A 24,647-nucleotide genomic window follows, 5' to 3' on the forward strand; every position below is an offset into this window, starting at 1 on the left:
CAGGGTCAGGGTCGTTTTGTTCACACAACCCAGTCATCTGCGTTAGGCTGACAAAACATGACAAATTTGTCATACAAATTTGAAGAATTATGGCAATTACACCCACCTCAACAGGTTTTTAAAACAACATGAGGATGAGGGAGGAGTGATGTAACGGCATGTTATTTGTTGGCTATAAATATGTATGTTATTTACAGTGGGGTTTAGTAGCCTGAGACCACTCTTTAAACCTGGGTTTCAATTTTATTTATTTTTTTAAGTTCTAGATTTAATGAAAACATTTTCACTGAGCCCAACACACACACTAACCCAACCCTAAAAAGATTTTTTAAATGTTTTTGAAAGAACTCTTATACTCACCAAAACTGCATTGTGAAATATAACAATTTAAAAGAACTGTTTTCTATTTTAATATATTTTAACATGTAATTTAATTTTCAGCAGCCATTCGTTCAGTGTCACATTAAATCATTCTGATTCGGTGCTTAAGAAACATTTTTCTCTTTTTTTTTTGTGGAGACCATGGTCCTTTTTTCAGAATTCTTTGAAAAATAGACCGCATTTATTTGAAATAGTCTTTAAAGGACTTTACTGTCACTTTTGATCAATTTAATGTCTTTGCTGAATACAAGTATTAATTAATAATAAAAAATAAAAAATAAACTTACTGACCCCAGACTTTTGAATGGTATAGAAGCTTAAACAATCAGGCTATCCTTAATGAAAGCCATTCTGGATGAGATTCTCACACCTCTTGTGAAACATCAGTCGGCAGATTGCCCAAACATGCTGCACCTTCCACTGTGGTCCAGTAATGACTTGTTATCTGCTTTGTGTTTGCTAATTCTGACTCAGTCATGTCTTGTTGCCCACTGAAATTATTTGCTACATGCACAGGAAAATACAGGGAAATGTATGCACAACAAAATCACAGCTACAAATGATAAAACTTTTTTTTTTTTTTTTTTCAAATGAGGGTTTAGGTTCTCTTGATTTAAACATTCAAATGCATGTATCACGAAATGTCCCTGAAATCCTTTGTGATTACTCTATTGGAATGCATCAATCTAACTGAATAAGCTGTGAGTTGTTACGTGTCTGTTTAACAATGTCAACCACTTATCCCTGATTGCCTAATCGGTCCAAATTCGTTTCACTGTTGGAGATATGAAACTGAGACAATCCTTTTGATGTCACCAAACACAACCCCCATCTACAAAACATTACTCCAAAAAAACAAACGGAGAAAAAACCCCCCACATCATTCAACATCATTGATCTAATTTAATCTAAGCTTTGATCCAAATTAAACTTTAAATGGATAACTTTGCCTAATTTCCATGAATTAAAAGTCAACTGCAGTGAATCTTCAACAGATGTTCAAGTCACCTTAACGTAGAGTTCGAGTCACCTTCTGTGCCACTGCAAACCTGCAGTAATGGCTCTGTGCAATAGATAAACAGAGGCAGTTTTTCTCCCTGGATGACATTGTTTGTTTAGCAGTTATCCTGTAATGCGACCAAACATACTTAGTGTTGCCCAGATATGCCAAACTGAGACAAAGAGGACAGTGTTTGGCACACAAAGAAGTGGACTGACCAGCTTGCTCCTCTTCAGCTGCAATGGGCCAATGAAAATGGGCCAGTGAAAAATAGTATGTCTTTCATAATGCACATTTTTCTATAAGGACAAGTATAATAATGTAAAAAAATGAAATTAGGCCCTTATAGCTTAATGACGACTTAAAAATCAAACCCGAAACTGTTCTGCATCCATTTATTTAATTTCTAGCAGAGAGACCACATTGTTGTAAGTGTTGCTGTAATATATGCATACACTGCTTTCAAGGTGAGAAAATCTCACCCTTGTGTTTGGAGTTCAAAAGAGCAGAAGTCGTGAAAAAGCCTGATAACAATCAGACCACGTGAATCAGGACCAAATCACTTCATTTGCATCACATATTCGACACACGCTCTCTACCCGCAGTGTCCACTGGCTGAGAACACTTCCAGCCTGCATGCAAATCTACTGCATCAGATAGAAACTTCAGAGAGGGTTGTTAGTGAAAACATAGTGGCTGGTCACTCTAATGTCAGACTTTGACTACGTCAGTAGAAATGGGACGGGTGTGAGTACAGAAAATACACAATTTGATGTTTCAATTAGAAAAATAATCATGTTACCGGAGCTATAATACCGTAACTAAAATCACTGACAGACATACAGACACGGACTGAATCCCTTATCACTTTCACTCTTTACACACAGTACCATGTTCTTAATACTGTATCTTAACAAACAGAATGATTAGCAATTGCATTGTTGACAAGAATGTAAAAATGTCAAATAGGTAAAAGTCCACCAACAGAACAGTAAAAATTGAATGATGTTTTTTATTAGATGGGAACTAAAATCTAAGACTACATTGAAAAAGAGAATAAAATGTTAAAAAATTGTATGCATCTAAAAGATACAAAAAAGTTATGCTGTAAAATGAAGAATAAATATTTACGATTCTAAATCCCTAATCAATCAATTTATCACTAACCACTAATTTGTGACAATAATGAAAAATATACTGAAAATGTTGTACATTTCTCATTTAAACTTGTAAGTGCCAGAAAGCAATCTGGCAGAACTGGACTGTCAGGAATTCAACGGCTCCCTCAGCATCAGCTGAACTAGTGATGCAAACAACACCAATCCCCAACAGCTCTACACACACACACCACACACACACACACACACCAATCCCCAACAGCTCAACACACACAACATTGATTCACTGGTGTTTCTACCTAATGGAGAGCAATACAATATTGATGGGAACGCAAATAATCCTGCTCAAAATATTTAGTGCATCTTTTATATGAAGCAAGAGTAAGTCAACAACCACAAATAGGCCTATCTTTTCACTAAGAGGAGAAAATGTCAAAGACCTTGTTTACACCTGATATTAACATCTGTTTCTGACAATCTGTCAATCAATCATTGTGCTAAAACAATTATTCTAATTTCTAAACCTTACCAACTATGACTTTAAAAAGTTGATGATAGGTGCTTTACTAAAATAACTAAGCATTCTGCTCAAAAAGTCTCATCTGCAATGAGATTAAAATTTGAAAGTATATTTGGAAACAACAAATTGCTTGTTTATCAACGTGCAATAAAACACTGACGGAATGAGTTATGCATGTATGATGATGTTCATACCCTCAAAATTTGTATTTGTGAGGCATGTTAGGTGAAAACAGCTTGACCGCTTGTTATAAGATCCCCTGAGATCTTATAATCAGGTGTAAACAGGGACCAAAAATAATAGTGAGGTTGTGAATCAATTACCTTTTCACCACCAAGCTGAGAGTCTTGTGGGAGCCCTTGACTAGACAGATGGCCTCTTGTCTAAAGCCGGTGAGAGAAATGTTGTTGATATTGATGAGTTCATCTCCAGCCTGCAGTCTTGCGGTTGCGGCCTTACTGCCCTCTTCCACCTGTGACAGACACAATACACTCAGGCTCAATCAAAACTGTCCGTTCCGTGACCATGCATCACCTACAAATGAATAGATCTATATTTAGAGCACTCTCTTTGTTGTGTGGCTGAAATCAATAACAATATATGGACAAGCATTCACCTTTTGTAAACGACTAGCCTGTCAGGTAGTGCAGTGCGGTTAGGCTTTCTGCAGATAGGGAGCAAAAATCTGATTGTTTGGCAAATCCAACTTAAATCAGTTTAGTGAAATCAGATTTTTACACATCCAATCCAAACGTTTCAGTGTGAACTGTCACATTCAATTGTTTTAGTCATCTGGGACAATGCATATGTTATGTCATACACAATGTGCAGTTGTCTGTCACATTTTTTTCTTTTTTTCTGTCTGTCACTTTTTACCCTAAAAACTATATTGTACATGCTCTGTAGTGAATGAAACACAGTATATGCAAGAATATGTAAAACACACTAATGAAAACAACACCTATGTTATTCGGTATCATGGTGTGATGTCACGATAAACATGATCAGAGGCAAATGTTTTCAATTTTTTGGTCCTTTCTTTTTGCTAGACATTAGGAGTGTGCGATATTGACAAAAATCATTATTTTTTTGGAATCATAGACAATATCTTGCTGAGTGTGTTCTTGTGCTGGCCTTCGGCTGGTTTGGGACAGTTACGGACAGCTCCTGAAGCTTTTCATATCGTCTACATTTTGATTTGTTCAAAACACCCAATTCATTCAGAAACAAAGCAAGTGACTGTCTTTATGAATGAGTTGTTGAATCATTCACTATTTTTTTTGAAAAAAAAATCATTGTGTAAGCAACGGTTCTGCTACGGCTTTGTTTGGAACTATTTCTGTTGCTGTATTCTAAAAGGCTACATGATGCAGTAATACATGGACTCTCAGGGAGTGTTTTTTACTACAGTAACCAGTGTAGATAGGGCTGGGTGATATGACGGTATACTCACCTAACGGATTATTAGGAACACCTGTTCAATTTCTCATTAATGCAATTATCTAATCAACCAATCACATGGCAGTTGCTTCAATGCATTTAGGGGTGTGGTCCTGGTCAAGACAATCTCCTGAACTCCAAACTGAATGTAAGAATGGGAAAGAAAGGTGATTTAAGCAATTTTGAGCGTGGCATGGTTGTTGGTGCCAGACGGGCCGGTCTGAGTATTTCACAATCTGCTCAGTTACTGGGATTTTCACGCACAACCATTTCTAGGGTTTACAAAGAATGGTGTGAAAAGGGAAAAACATCCAGTATGCGTCAGTCCTGTGGGCGAAAATGCCTTGTTGATGCTAGAGGTCAGAGGAGAATGGGCCGACTGATTCAAGCTGATAGAAGAGCAACTTTGACTGAAATAACCACTCGTTACAACCGAGGTATGCAGGAAAGCATTTGTGAAGCCACAACATGCACAACCTTGAGGCGGATGGGCTACGACAGCAGAAGACCCCACCGGGTACCACTCATCTCCACTACAAATAGGAAAAAGAGGCTACAATTTGCAAGAGCTAACCAAAATTGGACAGTTGAAGAAAAAATGTTGCCTGGTCTGATGAGTCTCGATTTCTGTTGAGACATTCAGATGGTAGAGTCAGAATTTGGCGTAAACAGAATGAGAACATGGATCCATCATGCCTTGTTACCACTGTGCAGGCTGGTGGTGGTGGTGTAATGGTGTGGGGGATGTTTTCTTGGCACACTTTAGGCCCCTTAGTGCCAATTGGACATCGTTTAAATGCCACGGCCTACCTGAGCATTGTTTCTGACCATGTCCATCCCTTTATGGCCACCATGTACCCATCCTCTGATGGATACTTCCAGCAGGATAATGCACCATGTCACAAAGCTCGAATCATTTCAAATTGGTTTCTTGAACATGACAATGAGTTCACTGTACTAAAATGGCCCCCACAGTCACCAGATCTCAACCCAATAGAGCATCTTTGGGATGTGGTGGAACGGGAGCTTCGTGCCCTGGATGTGCATCCCACAAATCTCCATCAACTGCAAGATGCTATCCTATCAATATGGGCCAACATTTCTAAAGAATGCTTTCAGCACCTTATTGAATCAATGCCACGTAGAATTAAGGCAGTTCTGAAGGCGAAAGGGGGTCAAACACAGTATTAGTATGGCGTTCCTAATAATCCTTTAGGTGAGTGTATATCGTGACCACGGTATAAAGTGTCTATCGTTAGAGATTTTACTATATTGTTTATTTTGCGGTATGTAAATATATCCGGGTAGCAGATTACTAAAAGACTACACGTAAGAGTGATAAAGAAACATGCATTAATGAGAAAATAAAGAGTGGCACGTGTTTGATGTTGAGCACAATAAGCTGTGAAAAAGAACTCAATGCGGTTGGTGTTCGCGCTGACTGACAGACAGCTGAAGTGCATGCACAGAAAGCCGCCTCTCTTGGACATCACTCAACCCCGAATTCGGAATGTGTATGATGTTCAACAAAGTTATTAAGCGCAATAAGCTGTGAAAAAGAACTCCATGTGTTCGTGCTGACTAACACACATCTGAAGCAAGTTCACAGAAAGCCGCCTCTCTCAGACAGCATGTGAACGCGAATTCAGTTCTCTTTCATATCTTGTGGTGTTTGAATGGTCAGATAGACACACAATGTCAAAATACACGTTGTGTGGAGTATTCATGTAAACAGTTGGTTATGTCTTAAATTAACGTTTATAGTTGGGTGAAAATCGGATGCGTGTCAGTAAATTGGGTCAGTGCACTTAGTTTTAAAGGGACAGCAGCGTAATAAACTGCTGTCTGTCTCAATGATAATCAAACAACAAAAGAAAAATAGAAAATCACTTACTGCTCTTGAATGAATCACTTTTACTGATTGAATTCTACTACTTAATTCTGAAAAGAAAAGAGATTCTAATTATTGGACAAAAAACTTCCTCACGTAATAACTTAGAATACTGTCTAACACTTGATGGCTGCTTTGTCAAGTCCTCGTCATCAGTTAGGAACCTGGGTGTGCTCTTTGATAGCAATCTTTCATTTGAAAGTCACGTGTCTAGTATCTGTAAAAGCCCATTTTTTCATCTTAAAAATATATCAAAATTACGTCATATGCTCTCAATTAAAAATGCAGAACAATTAGTTAATGCGTTCATGGCATCAAGGCTAGATTATTGTAATGCTCTACTGGGTGGTTGCCCTGCACGTTTAATAAATAATCTACAGCTGGTCCAAAATGCAGCCGCTAGAGTTCTTACCAGAACCAGGAAGCATGACCATATTAGCCCGGTTCTGTCAACACTGCGTTGGCTGCCTATTAAACATCGTAATTTTTTTTTAATATTGCTGATTACTTACAAAGCACTAAATGGTTTAGCTCCGCAGTACTTGAGCGAGCTCTTAACGCATTATAGTCCGTCATGTCTATTGCAAATCTCAAAATTCCGGCCAGTTGATAATACCTAGAATATCAAAATCGACTGGTGGCGGTAGATCCTTTTCCTATTTAGCACTAAAACTTTGGAACAATCTTCCCAACATTGTCCGGGAAGCAGACACAGTCTGTCAGTTCAAATCTAGACTAAAAACACATCTCTTTGACCTAGCATACATAACACAGGGCTACACAGCGATCTATGTAGCCCTGCCCCTTTTCAGTGCTGCGCTCGTTGTCTTTTGTCTTCCGGTCTGTATTTTCACAGCGATCTTGCCTATTTATGAATGAACGGTTCGTTTGAAAATCTTCCCGGTCTACTGACATTTGTTAAGACATCTTTCTTTAAACATTACAATCCTCATGATAACTTTCGTTAACTTTACATTAAGTAAATCCACTTCAAAAGCGAATTACTCCTGGACAGCGATGCCATAGAAATATACAGAGCGACCGCAAAAACGGAAGTTCAAAGACAATATTCTAAAGATGGCGGCGCCCTTGTTTCTCTGGTGCATAAGGTCTATAGACTTCTATAATTCAATGTTAGGCTGCATAGTTTAGATCAGCCAGAACCGGGAACACTTCCCATAAATCCTGATGTACTACCATCATAAGAAGGATGGCGTCAAATATTAGTCTCTCTGTTTATCCCGAGGTTTACCGCAGTTCGCCGGATACAGGCCGTATCCAGATCTGATGAAGGACTATTGCCTGGACACGACGACAACGCATTCCTGAAGAGTCAACTAGTTTCTCCCCTGTGAAGGCCTCCCTCCCTTTACTTCTGTACAGATAAAACGTTGTCGGGATAATTCCGGTTCGCGGGGCTACGCAGACGCGACACAAATGTTTGTATTATACATTATTTAAAGGGGTGACGGTCATATAATGCCATTTTTGTACAAGCTAATATGATTCTTTAGGGTCTAAATTAAAAGTTTGTAATATACTTTAATTGAAAATTCTCATTAGTATTGTAAGAAAACACTTATTTTATCTGGTCAAAAACAGCTCTGTTTTCAGCACGCCGTTTCAGTGCATATGACTTTAAATGATAATGAGCTTTGCTCACCCCGCCCCTCTGTTCTGTGCGTACACCATTTGTAACTCAATAACACAATAACCATAACGCGTTGTTCAGTATAAACGTGGGATTATGAATTATATTGAGAACGTCATACATAGAAAACATGCCGTAATGTACCTTGAGTGTAAACCTTAGACGCATTCATTGTGAAGCGTGCAGCTAGCGATTTGCAAAGATTAATATATTAATATAAAGTTTAATAAAACGTTACACTCACTTCCGTTCCTCTAGAGGTTCAGCAGGAACACGAATATCTGGTACCGATCCTTTTTTCATGAGCAGCTTCTTAGCAAATCCAGCTTTATACTGACCCTCGTTTATAAAGCAGTCTGGTGTGTGAAATGATTCGCGCAAACATGAGAGCATTGACGTTGCTCGTGGGGAATATTCCCTTCGAAAACAAACACAGCCACTGCGTCTTCAGCGGTTCGGATTTAGGAACAATAAAATGACTGCTGTGTTCGTTATTGCACCCAAGAACAGAACACCACAATCGCTTAGACGCCATTCTGCTCATAGACAGTGCTCCAGCATATCAACAATGACCGCGCCGGTCCGCGCAGACTATGATTGACAGCTCCCTCATGAGCGATGGCGGGTCTGTGTTGAAACGCTCCTGTCAATCAACAATCGTGGGAGGGGCGTGCGAGCTTGTGACATCACAGGCTCGAACGGCTCGATTTGAGGCAGGGGAAAACATATAAGGAGATTAAAACAAAACCACTGGATGGATTTTTATCATTATATGATGGTTGTGTACAGACACTGCCAACACACATTTCAGTACAATCAACTTGTAAAAGTGCATGTACCATTATATGACCCCTTTAAGACCAGACAAGTAGTTTGTTGAGGGTTGATTTGTGAAGGAGGACTACACGCCTGCGCACATATATATTCAAACGCGCATACCTATGGCAGGGTTCTCAAGTCTCACGCATTGGCCGTGAGACACACGCAATTCAACCAGTTCACACGCTCACACGCCACACAATGTATTTCTCACGCTGAAAAGGCAATGCCAATCAAGTTGTCCTGCAAGCTTTATACATAACGTTGTATACGAGGCGCAGGCACACACACACAGTGAAGTTTCCTGCCGCCAGCGCGTCCGGATCTCGGCCAGATTGCGTTCGTTACTAGGCAACATAGATGCGTGAAGTCCGCGAAAACACGGAAGTTGACGGACATATTCTCGGCCACCGCGACATCGCGCGAACACACGTCGTCATGGAGAATGTAAGTTGGAAGAAAGCTCGCCAAACATTTTTAGGCTAGAACATTTAAGATATAGCCCCTCGTATACATTATTGATGCAGTCAAAAACTCTACAACTACTTTGCAACCAGGCCAGAAGCTTTGACTCAGTTTGGCTAGTTATCTCAAACTAAGGGAAATGTTATGGGAAGGAATTAAGATGTATTTCTTAATTTTATTTTAAATTATATATTATACTGTATTAATAGTCTTTCTAGTTACATTAAGGCTACGTGTATTAAAGCAGAGTGCCCTGGGTAATATTTTATATCCTGTCAAAACATACTAATCATAGCCTAATCATTGCTATTGCATTTGTATTTTTCAAAGATGTCAGGGAAAAATGCAAAAAGATTTGTTTTTCCAAACTGTTTGAAACAATTTGTTATTTGTAATTTTGAAATATAACATTAAAGAGTAGGCCTATATTTGATGTGATGAATTGCTCTGTCATTTATCAGATTTACCAACTGCTATAATTTCAATTTGTGCTGGTTATTATGAACAATGGGTAAAATTGGGGGCGGGGCGGGGATGGGAGGGGGCGGGGCTCCATTAAGACTCCTCACCTAACCGCATGTGATCTCACTCCAAGCTTTTGATCAAACTTGAGAACCCTGCCTATGGACTGAACACGTGATGCGCATGTGCGCGGGTTTGCGTTTTTGAGAATTGCACAGAGATAACGGATAATCATTTGCACCTTCGAACTTATTTAAGGGAGTGCGCTCTCGAGACACCAGGCACTGTTTTGTGCGGATGGGCGGCCGGAGCGCGTTAAGAGTTTCTCCGTTAGAACGGTGTCGTGTTAGCGGTCCCTAAGTTAATAACTAATGATCTTCGCAACGGAGGTGAATCAATCAAAACTAACTTTAGCTGGACAATAACTCTATCCTAATGCTGTTGTAAAGCCTAAACAATCTGTTACGGTAATTTCTATTATAACTGTAAATCTGCTTTAAAACAATCCATACTGTTAAACGCGCTTTATAAATGACTTTTGTATCTTTAATAAGTATCAGTTGATCTTGGATTCAATGAAGACTATGCAGTGTTTTAGTTATACACTTGATTATTCAATTTCTGTAGTATATCTTATTACTTATGTTAAATAGCTGTAGCTGAAAAAAGTGTCTTTAATTTGTTTAATCTTTGTTCTATTGCATTTGTCCTACTGTTTGCAATTTGCTTCTTTGTTCTTATTTTTAATTTAAAAAAATGAAATAAAATAAAAATAGCTATATCGAGATATAAATTGTTATCGTAAAATAAAACTTCTCATACCATGAAATAAGATTTTGGTCATATCGCCCACCCTTACGTAAACTGGATATGGACTGTATGAACAAACAGATCTTATTTTATCACATGCAAAATGACAGCGTGGACAATCAGTCTTAAAGATCCAATTTGATGTGCAGTGTGAACAAAGTCTTGGAGCATTTCCTAAACAACTGCATGCACTCTAGTGCCTAATATATTATTATTGCTGTAGGTGTTTTACCCTTAAATGACCAAATGAGAAAGGCATGTTCACCTTTCTTAATCAGCACAGGGGGGCAAGTCATAAGCTTTCCACATTAGCACTTTACCTCCACAGCTGAGCTAGAAGCGAGTTAATCATACATATTCTGTCATAAAGAGAGGATTTCAGGGAACATGTAGCCAAATAGGGGGTTTGGTCTAAAGTAAAGTAAATTCCTGACATGATATGTAATGCTGCTCTATCTTCCAGTAAGCCAGTTATCTGCTATTTGAGCCTTTACCCCAAAGTTGATCATGACTGTTCATTATTTACTTTGCAGGTCTATTACTCATCAAACTTGATCCTTTCTGGGGAGATAATATTCATACACACACAGGCATGCACTTTTTTACACCATTACACTATTAGCAACAGGTCAACATATTTTTAGAAGGTCAACTTTAAGCTCAAATGGACAACAAACCTTGAGTAATAATTCATGCAAGCTTTATCACCAGCTGTGGTTAGATTCAAGTGCCAATCGCCCCTATAATAAACCATCTTAGTGAGTATACGTGCTTGGTCAAGAATGCACAAATGTGGCTATTCCTTTGGTCTTCCCTGCGTTTATTATTTTAACAGCAGCAGGACTCGGTGACATCCGGACTCAAGAGCCCCCCTCAGAGTTTATAAAACAAGGAAAACTTTAAGGAGGCCGAAATAAGAAGTACTTAGAATAACCTCAAACGTTAATGTTAAACAGGCTCGCTATTGGGTGCCCCCCTCTGGCATTCCGCACCATACTGAGAGAATAAATGACTTAGAACAATGGAAATGTTCACAAGAGAGGTATCAGACCAACATAAACATAGCAAACACTGTTGGATCATCGGGAATGAGGGTGGGGTGTTATTTAATGGGAATGTGAGGTAAAAGCAGAGGTGAGAGAGAAAAAAGAAAAATATTTTCTTCTCAGTATCATTTGCATGACAAAACATATGCAGATTTTGTGAAAAGAGCAAGACCATGAAAATATTGTCTTGGACTTGAGTCCAGTCTCAAGTACTAGGGCCTACAACACTCACTACCAAATTCACATGTGTCAGACTCATTTACATGGTACTTCAAGGTTTGTCAAAGAATAATGTGTATTACAAAGAAGCCACTTCACTCCAAGAAAAACATCAAGGGCACACTAAAATTCTGCTGGAAGTACAAGAATTGGACAGCAGAAGATTGGTTGCTTTTCATCCAAGGGAGTGGGCTCTCATAATTCTGCCCCAAAACACACTGCCATTAATAAAGAATGGAATCAAAAATTCCTGCAATAGCAACTTCTCCCAACAATCACGGATCAATTTGGTGATGATCCGGGCATTTTTCCAGCATGATGAGGCACCATGTCACAAGGCAAGAGTGATAATGGAGTGGCTCGGAGGTCATTACATTAAAATTTTGGATCTGTGGCTAGGCAACTCCCTGGATCTTAATCCTATAGAGAACCTAGGGTCAATCCTCAAAAGGCGACTGAACAAGCAGAAGTCCACAAATTGTGATCAACTCCTAGCACTAATCAGTCAGATTTGGCCCAGAAACTGATATCCAGCATGCCAGAGCAAATTGCAGAGAAGACGGGTCAACACTGTAAATATGGACTCCTTGCATATTAAACGTTTATGCCAATAAAAGTCTTTAAATCTTATGATACCATTGTTTTCCAGTCTAGCATAGAAACATGTGAAAAAATTACCTACAAATTCTGAAGCAGCAAGCTTTGTAAAACACAAAATGTATGTCACTACTAATATTTTGGCCACGGCTATATACTATAAATTAAAACATGGATGAAAAATATCATCTTAGGATATTACTTAATAATAATTATAATAGTAATTACAATAGTAATAGACATAATTTCCTCAAGTTACTTTTATTTTGTTGGATTGTAGTGTAGTGAAGGCGGCTGGTGCCTATCCAGGCATCTTGGGCAGCAGGTGGGCTAGTCCATTGCAGGGCTCACACACGACACACTCACATACACACTCTCATTCATACCTACAGCCAGGCAGTTTTTTTGTCTCTCCAATTCACCTATCATGCATGTCTTTGGACTATGGGGGAAACCAGAGTAGACCTACCCGGAGGAAACCCAAGCTGACACAGGTTGAACCTACAAACTCCCTTTTCCGGGATCATAGTATTCTTTGCAATTTCTACTATCTAAATACCATGGTAATGGCACCACTGTGCCATGTGCTAACCACACCACTACAGCTCCAACAACCAGGGGGTATTTCTAAGGAATCAAGGGCTTGAAACAAGCTCCATGACCTGGCAGTCTCTGCAAGGGGTCTTAGAGCGCGGGATGGGGTGAGGGAAGGATGTGGCACAGAAGAATGTGGGAGTTCTGCTGACTAGTGTCCTGTGCTCTATGCTGACAGAGCACTAAGTTTTACAGCTACTGACTATCCTGCTGCGCACAACACACACGCGCACACATATAGACAATGATTTTTACACTGTACAAACTGTATAGTTAATCCCCTGACCCTAACCAGACCCTTAAATCTAACCATCACAGAACACTTTCTGCATTTTTAAATTTTCCAAAAAAACTTCATTTTGTATGATTTATAGTTTTCCTCATGGGGATAAAAAAAAATGTCTGTTCTATCTGGTATTACTATCCTTGAGGGGATATTTAGTCCCTTTATTGTAAGGAATACCAGGTACACACACACACACACACACACAATTTTCAAAGAACAAATGTTCATTTGAGAGACATCACCTCTCCACAATGGTGCCATTGTCAATCTTGACAATAAGAGTATGTATACACACGAGAGCTATAACAGGACTCTGCCTGTACAGAACAATAATCTGACTAATGTCTTTTGTTGTTGTTTCTACTGAACTTGATCGTACACTAAAGAATTTGAGTCAACTACAGCTATAACATTAAGCTCTTTTTTTAATGAACATTGTATCCTAGCAAAACCAAAAAAAGCATGAGCTCCTTATGGCTTAGCATTAGGAATGCAAAATTTTTCCCCTCCAGGCAATAAAATAAAAGACTGAAGATCTCGACAACAAAAAAAAGATTTCAAAAAAAGTTTTCTGCAATCACATTCCATATATCGAGAGGCCTACGATAGCCAACATTCTAAAGAGCGTTAATGAGTGCGTTTCAAGAGTATGGACAACCCCTTGTGTGTTTAAAGTATCAAAAGATTCATACATAGTAGGGATGCAAGATATAGCGATTCGGTACAGACATGTTATTTAATATATAAAGTAAATACACTTCAAGCATTTTAAAAAAATTGTTTTAGTGTTTTGAGTTTAATTTTTTTAAACAAAATAGTATTGAATTTTTATATCAGCCATTTATCGTTTTTTAGATATAACATGAAAAGAATTATCGACTTATCAGTACTAGACAGAATTTTTATATTGGTACTCCACTAAAGCAAAATTAAAAGACCATGATTTGTTTTAAAACACAGTGTAGGGTAACGGATGTAAAAAAATAAAATACAAATAAAATTAACATATAATGTATACACTTATCAAGGAAGATACTGTGATCTCTGAGGTTGTTAATAAGTGGCTTATACTTCTGTAGAACATAATGTGATTTTTTATATATTTTTTTATTTAATTCTCTGCGAAGGACTACCCTACCCATAATACTGTAGAGAGAGATCCACCAATCAGAGAAACTGCAATTATTGTAAAAACAGGAAATCACAGCAAAAGCGTTCCGCCATGATGACCGCACACTCCCATAAACAACTGTGAATTTCGAGTCTCCTTACGACCTTAAACAACTTGTATATCTATCTACATATGTTTGAATAAATTGCAATAAACTTCAAAAATATTGATATATTTTACTTACAACTAGGGTTGTCAAAATACTAAAATTTAGGTCAGAACCAATACCAGTGAAATTTGGCAGTTGTCAGTAGGGCGGGGGAATAAAACGATAACGATAATTATCGCAATATAGTTTTTTTTCTCAACATAAAATAACAAAAGTTTGATAAGTGTTCAATATAATGTTTATGCACTACTATACTAATAATGCTGCGCACTCATGTAGCAGACCGTTACACTGGTGCCACTGTTGCGTATGAGAAACATTAAACGGCAAACATGAACACTTATCAGCTCATCTCGAAACACACCGCAGTGTAATCTTAGACCAAATGCATTTACTCGATGATCATCTCGATCACACGACAACTAAACAGCCTGTGAGATCCAGTTAGAAGCGTTCTAATTCAATGCAGAGTTTTATCATACAAACCAAAAATTAACATGCCTCGTGTTTTAAACTAGTTAAAAGGCATGTACAACAGCGCTGACATTCTCAACAACAGCGCAGAAAACAGGAGAAACTTTGAACCACAAAGAAAAGATACAGTTAGAAGGCTTTTCGATCCACAAGTCGGCAATATTTAGCCATGATTTACTGTAGTAACACTAAATGAAGAAGCCAAAATGGCAGAAATATGGGATATTCATATAAAATTTGATTATATCATTATTGTAGACATTAAATGTATTAAAGGAGTAATGGATTAGTATTACAGTATTTTTTGTTATTAAGCTATAGCAGTTTTTGTGCATTTGTATTATACTCAAGCTATTGTCAAATGAGCATTTCTAAGCGAGAATACATGTAATAATAATTTGTGAAATGTTCGGCAAGTTGTTGTCATTTTCTGATGTTAAAATCAGTTAATCGTCTGGTTTATGAAACTTTCACTCAAGAGGAAAAACATGCCTTAAAACCTGAAAGAAATAAAGATTTGACATTTATCGTGATACTTATCGAGATCAACTGATATGAAAAATTTTATTGTGATTTTTTTTGGGCCATAGCTCTAGTTCTCAATACAAATTTCAGTACCAGAGCAAAAACAGTTGAATTAAGTACTTTATGGACACATTCCCGTTTTGTCTCGTCCATTGGTTATCACCGTCAATCATCAGTTTCAGATTCAATTGTGCATATAAATGGGGCTGTCAATCAACTTTAGTGTACTTAGCAGCATGAAAAACTAAACTTGTATTCAGTCTGTGAATGGGTAATAAAGCAAGAGAAGAGCACTCCCTTTATAATCACTAAGGCTATCATTCTCTAAAGTGCAAGCTCACTAAATTCTGCACTCTTGCGAAAACTCCTGTTATATTAAAAAAAGCTGTCTTAATTGTACAATGAATATCTTATTTAAATCGAGCTTGCATGGGAATGGGAACATGCTTCCAGATTCAAGGCTGCTTATAAAGTGTGACAACTGTTGTGCTCTTCCCTTCAGACCACAAATGGCTGTCGTCTCCATATCTAAGGACAGCCTACACAAAGTGGTGTGTTTCTTTAAACAAACACCATTATTTCCACAGCAGCCTTTGGCAGTTTGGAGCTCTCTAAACAATGGATGCGTGCGCATGTGTGTGTTTGTATTGAGCAAGTGCTCAGAAAAGATAAGAGTAAAGGTCATGAAATACTTCAAAACATGTAAAGTGAGGCTAAATACCCTTTCCTGATACTTATTACTCTGAACATGAACAGACATGTATTGCCGAGGTAAAAGTCAAGCTCTTTTGAAATAAATACTGATGAAAGCTTGTCTAAATTCGACTCGTTCCTGCCACTCCTCAAGTGAAGTAATTACTGTAAAAAATCAAATAAAAAGACTATCATTAACAGACTTTTTTTCCCTTTGGCTTTCAGTATGCAAGGTGAAGAGCCGTCCGCATCAAACTTGCTCACAACGGGTAGGGGCATGACAAACAACTGATGAATCCTATTGTCTGCAAATAGGTTTACCAGCGTTCATTAAATGGCAGCCCTTTTAGAGTCTGTGTGCATTGAAAGAATGCATAAATGAAAAACAAACACGGGCGGTGTGTGAAAGTCTACACAGAGTATGCATGCAGTGTAAAACAGGATTATTAGAGTTTATTGAAAGTGAGGATTTAAAATAAATGCGATGAAGACCTTTGGCAAATAAACAGTATGAGAGGAATGAGGGGAATTTTAATTAGTCCCATTTTTCTGTATAAATACCTGGTTTAAATAAAGCTTCTTCCTGCAGCCCTCTTTCACCTTATGTATGGACAAACAAGGTTAAAACAAATAGGCGTTTTTATAAGAGTTTGCAATCAATAAAACAAGCAAAAAGAGGGATTTTTGGCACTTTCTTGACCCTAAAAACTGCATCACAATGCACTAAAAACTACTTAACACCTTAGCAACTTCAAAGCAACAGACTGGCAATTATCTACAACACTCTAGCATTCTTCAGAAAAAAATATGTATATTATATATGCATAATATATATATGTCAATATCAAAAGTAGCAGTCAGTATCTGGTGCGGCACCAGCTGCTTTAAAGGCAGGGTAGGCGATTTGTTTTTTTGTTATGCTGGTTGAAAGTCTCTTCACATCCTGATAGCAATCACTAAGTGGTCTAAATGTATTTATATATTGACTGTGAAAGGCTTAGGACCATAAAATCTCCGTCCAATTTGGAACGAATGCAATGATACGATGTCCTACCTCAGACTGATCTCATGAAATGGCGTATGTATGACACGCGAATTCGTATTTCTATTTTTGGCGTGCTATCAACACGCATAATCGCTTTTCAGCGTGTTTATCAACGCCGTTGACTTAACTACATTACTGTATATATAAATATATGACCTACCCCAGCCCCGTCCCTAAACCTACCCGTCACTGGGGTTAATACCATTTATGAGTCTTCCCCTACCATCCTAGGAAAAAAAAATATCGCTCCACAGACGTAGATATACTTTTTGCTTCGTTTCGCTCAGACATTTAACGGCGTACACATACACGCGGAATCACTCGGACATTTAACGGCGTACACATACACGCAAAAGATTTCGGCGTGGACATACACGCGGATAGCTCAAAATGCGTATAGATAACACGCCACTTGACTTGAAAGTGGCGTGTATGTTTACGCAAAGTCATGATGTCATGTTGCCTACCTGCCTGTCAACTATTTTCATACCTCCGCGCAGTCATCACAAGTCATCATGGCGTTTCATGTCAGTCACCGAGCATCGCAACCGACACAGCAACCACCTTTTTACAGTTCCTCCTGAACCAAAACAACCAGCTTGTGCTGCGTTCACGCCAGAACTACTAGGGCTGAACGACTAATTGCATTTGCGATAATATCGCGATTTGATAAAACTAGATTTTTTAACCACAAAGGCCGCGATTACAGTCTGGTCACGTGACACGCGAGAGTAAAGCAGTCTATTAGATATTAATCTAATATTGTGTTGGTCATACTATACAATAGGGGTGGGAGAAAAGCTTCTCTCTCCAACGATTTTGGATCGATTCTGAACTTAGTTTTTAACCGCAGGTGCACGATGACGCTGCGTGTGTTTTAGAAACACCCGCATTATTCTGCTTGCTTCCAATTCCAACTCGCTCACACACACCACTCGAAAGCACTCTTCATTTATTGCTTGTAATATGTTTGGTTTTTTTGTTCCTCATTATTTCAAGCTTTTATGTTTTGAAGCTATAATATTGGTTTATATATTTAAAATTCTTAACATGCAATTGTTTTAATTTAATTTGTAATTATTTTTAAAAATACATACGTAAGTAAATAATTAAAAAAGATTTTAAGTTTTATTAATAAGATTAATTAAGAAAAAGAAGAAGATCAAGAATAGGTTTGGAATCGGATCGTGACTCCCAGAATTGGAATCAGATCGGATCTTGAGGTGCCTAAAGATTATCACCACTACTATACAATGATTTATTGCTTGTCTGTTAAATAATACAGAAGATAAAGAGCTTGGTTAAAAAAAAAAATAATAATAGTTCAGCCCTATTTTATACATATACACACACAGACAGACGGACTCACAAATATACAGATAGCCTGTCGCCAAACAGGTTACAATGACCTCACTTTGTTTGGAGGAATTATTTTAGGAATTTAGTAAGACCATAATGCTCTCATCCTTCACAAAGAAGCCCAGGTTCCTATAATCCTATCTAAATTCATCCCAGATGCTGTATCATGCAAGTCCAACAGGCTTCAGGCTGTCAAAGATAATTCAGTAGATTTGGATAATCAAGCAAAGCTTCAACATTCCAGTGCTGTTCCTGGCACTGCCAGTTTGCCTTAGGAATCTCAGAGAAAAGTAGTGAGACAATCCACTGAAAAACAGAGTGAGCAAAGAAAATCAAGTGAATTAAACACACTGCAAACACTGCTACTTAACCTGCAACCAGTCTATTATCGCTGCTAATTTTATCTTCTGTAGCAGTCCCTTGTTTACATTTTTTATGTTTAGCTTTTTCCTTTTGAGGCGTAATTAATTTCTCATAAAACATGTCTTCTTTCTTAACACTTGCCAACAAATAATTCTCTCATTATTTACTCTTTCACTTAATGTATGATGTGTCTCAATACAGGAGCTGCATTTCAAACTATACATACATTCTCAAAGTATGTACTTTTCCATCACAAGTGGGAGAACATACTTCTACCGCATGGTACAAATAAATTAATTGAGATGTAGCACGTTTACAGCTCACTTTTGTTCCTGTAGCTTTCATATATTATCTAATATTTAGGAAAAACTGAAGATAAATGCTCCATACCCAATTGGAATGCACTTGGAAAAGATTTAGGACATACTTGGCAAAGGTCTTTCATTTGTTTTGTCTATGGAACTAGTACTAGAACAGCAAGGTCAAAAACACCATGCCAAGAATAAAAATGAACTCACTACAAATGTTGCAATATGATGACAGTCAAGCTTTGGAAAACAACAGAAAAAATGGATACAGGTGAGTGGTTTGCCAACTAGGTTCAGTCTTCATCTTTAGATATGACGTTTCCTGCATCAGCAGAATAATGGATCTATCTATCTATCTATCTATAAGAAACACACCTTGACTATAATGTCAAGAATCAACGAAAAGAAACCTTGATGAAAACAAAGACAACCAAGCCTTAATCTCGAAAATCAGGTGCAAAGGTTAATTTATGGCAAGATTTGCCATCATATGATCCAGTAAAAACACTTTAAGAGCATCAATGAGGGGGGTAAAAAGCTTCAGTACATTATTAACCGCTCTTACCAATTTCTGAAGTGTGACGGGGTCTGTAGGGCTCACAGAAATGTTTCTTGATGAATAAATGTCCAGAGATGTGAAAAACCACAGATCCACTCAATCTTTAAACCATCTTCTGAAAGACTGTGCTAACAAATAAAAGGCTTTCACGAACTGACCTAACTTAAAGTTTTAGCTCCTTAAAGACCCCAGCAATGGCAGGAATTTACTTCTGAAAGTCACATGCACAGCAAAACTATTGTATGTAGGGTGGCCAGCAGAGTTTTAGAACCTGTCACATTCTCCCTTATTTAACATTCTTTATAGCTAATCTGTAAGCTAAAATTGGCTAAAAAATAAAAGACATGCACCTAGGCATCCCATGCTGAAAGTATAAGATAAACCAGTATACTTTCCAATTTTATCTGCAAGGTCATTCAGAGTTGATAAGTAACCAGAAAAGCACACAAAAAAAGTTTCGGTCACTGTTCAAAATGAGTAAAAAAAATAAATAAAAAAACGCTACAAGAGACCAAAGTGTCATTTCCACAGCCATAGCTTAGAATGTCTGGAGCGTTTAAACTACAAAATACACACATTAATATAAGCTACATTCTAAAGTGCAATTGTTGTTGGACAATGGAGACCCCTTCAAGGAATCACACAATCAACACAATTGTGTTTTTGCAAATGTGCTGCTTCAGTATTAGTAGTTTATTTTTATGTGTCTATGGTATACTGGAAAACCATGATATGCATTTTATATGTTTTCATAGCTTTTATTGGCAATTTGGCAAAAACATTGAATATGTGCAAAAAATCTATATTTACAGTGTTGACCCTTCTTCATAACCTCTGCAAACCTTCGGGCATAATTGTGAGAGAGCTCACTCCCTTGGATAAAAAGCACACATGAATGGTCTTAGAAGGATTCACGCCACGGCATGACACAGCACTCATTGTAGCATTGACCTTTTATTCTCCGGACAATTGATTTTCTAGGGCCTGGTTTCACAGACGGGGCTTAAATTAAGCCAAGATTATGCCTTAGTTCAATTAGGGCATTTAAGTAAATAAAATGTATGTCTTAGTAAAAAAAAAAACATTCCTGGGGTGCATCTTGAGACAAAACAATGGCAGTGACATTTTAAGATATGTCAGTGCAAGTTGCTTTCAGTTAAAACAGCTCAAACATGCATTTTAGTCTGGGACTAGTCTTAAGCCTTGTTTGTGAAACCGGGGGTAGATGTACCAAACAGTCGGAAGGGGGCTTCATCAAATAAACTAGCTTTTGCACTAGTCTTCTGCAGTCCAGAATTTCAGTCTGTCCTTGATGTTTTTCTTAGAGTGAAGTGGCTTCTTTGCTGCCCTTCTTGACACCAGGCCGATGTCCAAAAGTGTGCCTCACTGTGCGTGAAGATGCAAGCTCTGCACTGGTGGTGACACGACCCCTCAGGAGGAGACGGTCCTGCCGCTTGCTGGACACTCTGGGCCGTCCTGGAGCAGCTGAACCTCTTTCCTTGAAGTTCTTGATGATCTGGTAAATGGTTCTTTTCAAGTGCAATATTCTTTGCAGCAATTTCCTTGCATGTGAGGCCATTTTGATGCGAAGCGATGATGGCTGCCCGTATTTCTTTGGACGTAACCATTGCTAACACAAGAACACCTCCATTTATTGCAATCAGTCTATTCTTATAATCCAATCAGAATGATAATGTGATTTCACTTGAATAGTACTTGTTCACACTTTCCCATGTGCTGATGATGAACAGAATAACTGTTTTCAACATAATATAATAAGAAATGCTTCTTGAGAACCTAATCAGCATATTAGATTGATTTCTGAAAGATCATGTGACACTGAAGATTGGAGTAGTGGCTGCTAAAAATTCAACTTTGCCATCACATTACATCATCATTACATTAGATGTATATAAAAAATATGTAAATTAACTAAAAGAGTTCATTTAAATTTTAATATTTCACAATATTGTGGTTATAACAGTATTTTTGATCAAATAAATGCAGCCTTGCCGAGCATGATAGACTTCCTCCAAAAACATTAAAAAAAATATTAGGCCTACCGACTATTAATACAGACCTTAAACTCAGGTGATACGCCACATGACTCAGGAAATTTACTAAATTAAAGCTCCAGTCCGTAACTTTTTGGGGTTAAAAATTATCCCAAATAAATTTGAGCAAGTATATAACCAGCCAGTGTTCAAAACTATCTGCTTGCCTTAGCTCGATTCAAAACGGTAAGCTTGTAAAAATGTTTTTAATTCCAGTGGTACTGGTGGATTTCCGTGGGAGATTCGAGCATGTCTTTACGTCATTGCATCACATCTGTACACATAAAGAAGGGGGTGAAGATGCATAGCCTTTTCTCACAGCACTTGATATAATTAAACTTATTAATTATAATAATATAAAGGTTCAAACGACAATCACCAGTGACAACCTGGAGAATCTGTGATTGCGAATGACAGTATCCACACCGCGCGGTGACTTATAGCTGCACACTCTCCTCAAACATTGGATTCATCCGCGCTGTGCCGTGCCGAGGCACAACTCACGTAAAGTTGATAATTCCGCAAATGACTGCAATTGCAGATTTCGAACAGAGATGGCGACAAAAAGGAAAAACTGCAGACTGCAGCTTTAATAAAAAAAATATATAATATGCAATGAAATATATTTTAATTACATTAAATAAATAATAAAATTATTTAAAATTGTTTAAAACTTTCTGGTATTCATAATTATAACGTGCAGCTTTGTGCATGTAATTGGCTACAATTCTGATGCATAGCTCATTCTTATGTCATTAGAACAGGGTGGAAAAAACTTTCTAGTGTGCTTAATCCATCCTGTTCTATCCTTCAAACATTAAGGGCAATATTGGTCATAAATAGTTTCTATGACTTCAAAAGATGGAGACTTTGTGTTAATTGCATGATCTGATTTGACCAAACGTGATCAGGTTGAAAACCTCTGCATTGCAACTCAATTTGCATATGGGTTCAGTTTTGGTTTTCTTTTAAATTCTCACAACATAAAGCTTTGAATATTTGTCCAAACAAACAAGTGTACTCTCTTTACCTTAAATAGCGCTTTCTATGAGGCCTCATGATGTCTCATGACATACTGTAAACTCTGGTACTGTCAAATAACAAAGAACAGATTTATAGACTAATTAGGTGTACAAACCCTAAGGGTCCACGGTTGAAGACCAGATTAAGATACACTGTTCTGGTGCCCTGAGAAATCAATTTAAAAACTGTCTGTTTTACTGAATGCAATTTGATGGTTCCGATTTGAGACTGAAAGGTTAGACATTATGCATGTGTATATCTGCTGACATGCTGTCTGCTCCAGCCTGCATTGCCTTGACAAAGAAAGAAATTTCTTTGCTTGAATTGCCCATATTTTAAAACCTGCACTTTCTCATTAACTTTCTATCTTTGCATGTTAGTTTTTGTATGACAAAACTGTATGACAATAGAGTAAAACTTCCGTAAGAAAAAGGTTCTTGCGTTGGCCGGGAATCGAACCCGGGTCAACTGCTTGGAAGGCAGCTATGCTAACCACTATACCACCAACGCTCTGTGAACACAGCGGCACGACTCAAGCTCACGAGACTACACGTAACAGACGATATCCCACTTCTGATATAGTAGCCTATAACATTTATGTAAAAAAAAATATATATATTTGAAGAGGAATATGAATATAAGAAATACAGTTGAAACCTTAATAATCTTGAATAAAAACTAATGACGCTACCTACTTTCATTAAACCAAATAGAACAAGTTAAAATATTAGCCTGTATTTTAATTTATATATAGGCTAACTATTATTATATACAATGCATATAGCTTTGCAACAATTTTCTCGGATAACTAATGCTTCTTGGACACTACTTGAAAGTTACACAGAGGTCTCTCTCTCTCGCTCTCAAACAACAATAGGCTAATAGCCAAATAGTAGATCAACAGTCCCTAGCTCTAGGTCACTATCCAACATGTAGACGACGGATGACTTACCTTGGTTATAAGAAGAGGTTCACTGTGCTCCAATCCACCTCTAAGGGTAAACCCCCATGGTGCTCCCCCAGAGAGTGACACATCCACCACTTTCCATCCCTCACCATTACCGTGATGTTCATCAAAACTCCCAGATCTTTCTGAACTGTAAAAGATCCTGTGGTCTCCTTCAGGAAAGCCGGCGTATTGGTTGATCGTGTCCATTTCATACGCAACCTGTCTCTCAACCAACAGAATATGGCAGTCTTTTGTAGGCTACTTAAATGCAAATGTGGATGTATCAATTCCCAAAGTCAAAACAGTCCTCCACATCAACAGAAGCTGTTAATGTTAATCCACAAGAACATCACATGGACGTCTGTGGATACTTTGTTGCGTTGTTTCCTCCTCTAGTCAAGACATCATTTAAGAGCGTTATTTAATTAAGTGTAGTGTAAAAAAAACTTCCAAACTTAAACAAATTGGTTTTGTTTTAATTCCTGAAACGAAGCGCGATGTTAAACAGAAATGTTAAGTCTTGTTTGTTTATGGTTTATCTGACCTCTCTCTTTATGTTAGCATTAGCCCAATGATTAGGTTTAAGTTTGTCTCGCCATCAAAATCAAGTATTTCCTAAAATAATAATAAAAAACGCTCACTGACTGACTGTCGATAACGCAACCGTCCGGATTCAAGTCGTTAACCACAAATTCTGATTAGTCATACGGGGTTCG

General features: G+C 37.8%; 1 protein-coding gene and 1 non-coding gene across 6 annotated transcripts in view; both read right to left on the reverse strand.

The window, feature by feature from the left end:
• shroom2a (shroom family member 2a) overlaps nucleotides 1-24,303 on the reverse strand; it is a 51,086-nt gene extending 26,783 nt beyond the window's left edge. For 3 of the 5 annotated variants that reach the window (XM_056258850.1, XM_056258851.1, XM_056258849.1), the window contains exons 1-2: nucleotides 23,935-24,303; nucleotides 3,343-3,491 (exon numbers count right to left, since the gene is read on the reverse strand). In XM_056258850.1, the coding sequence (XP_056114825.1) occupies nucleotides 3,343-3,491; nucleotides 23,935-24,138 (353 nt within the window). In that variant the 5' untranslated portion in view covers nucleotides 24,139-24,303. Of the gene's footprint in view, nucleotides 1-3,342; nucleotides 3,492-19,911; nucleotides 20,238-23,934 lie in introns of those variants that run through there. The other 2 variants (XM_056258852.1, XM_056258854.1) reach the window with 2 other exon arrangements.
• trnag-ucc (transfer RNA glycine (anticodon UCC)) lies at nucleotides 23,421-23,492 on the reverse strand. The gene has a single exon. It is a non-coding gene; the product is annotated as a tRNA-Gly (tRNA).
• Nucleotides 24,304-24,647: the final 344 nt, after the last annotated feature.

Source organism: Rhinichthys klamathensis, unplaced genomic scaffold (genome assembly GCF_029890125.1).
Source record: "Rhinichthys klamathensis goyatoka isolate OS25496 unplaced genomic scaffold, OSU_Roscu_1.1 h1tg000160l_1, whole genome shotgun sequence".
Lineage (NCBI taxonomy): Eukaryota > Metazoa > Chordata > Actinopteri > Cypriniformes > Leuciscidae > Rhinichthys > Rhinichthys klamathensis.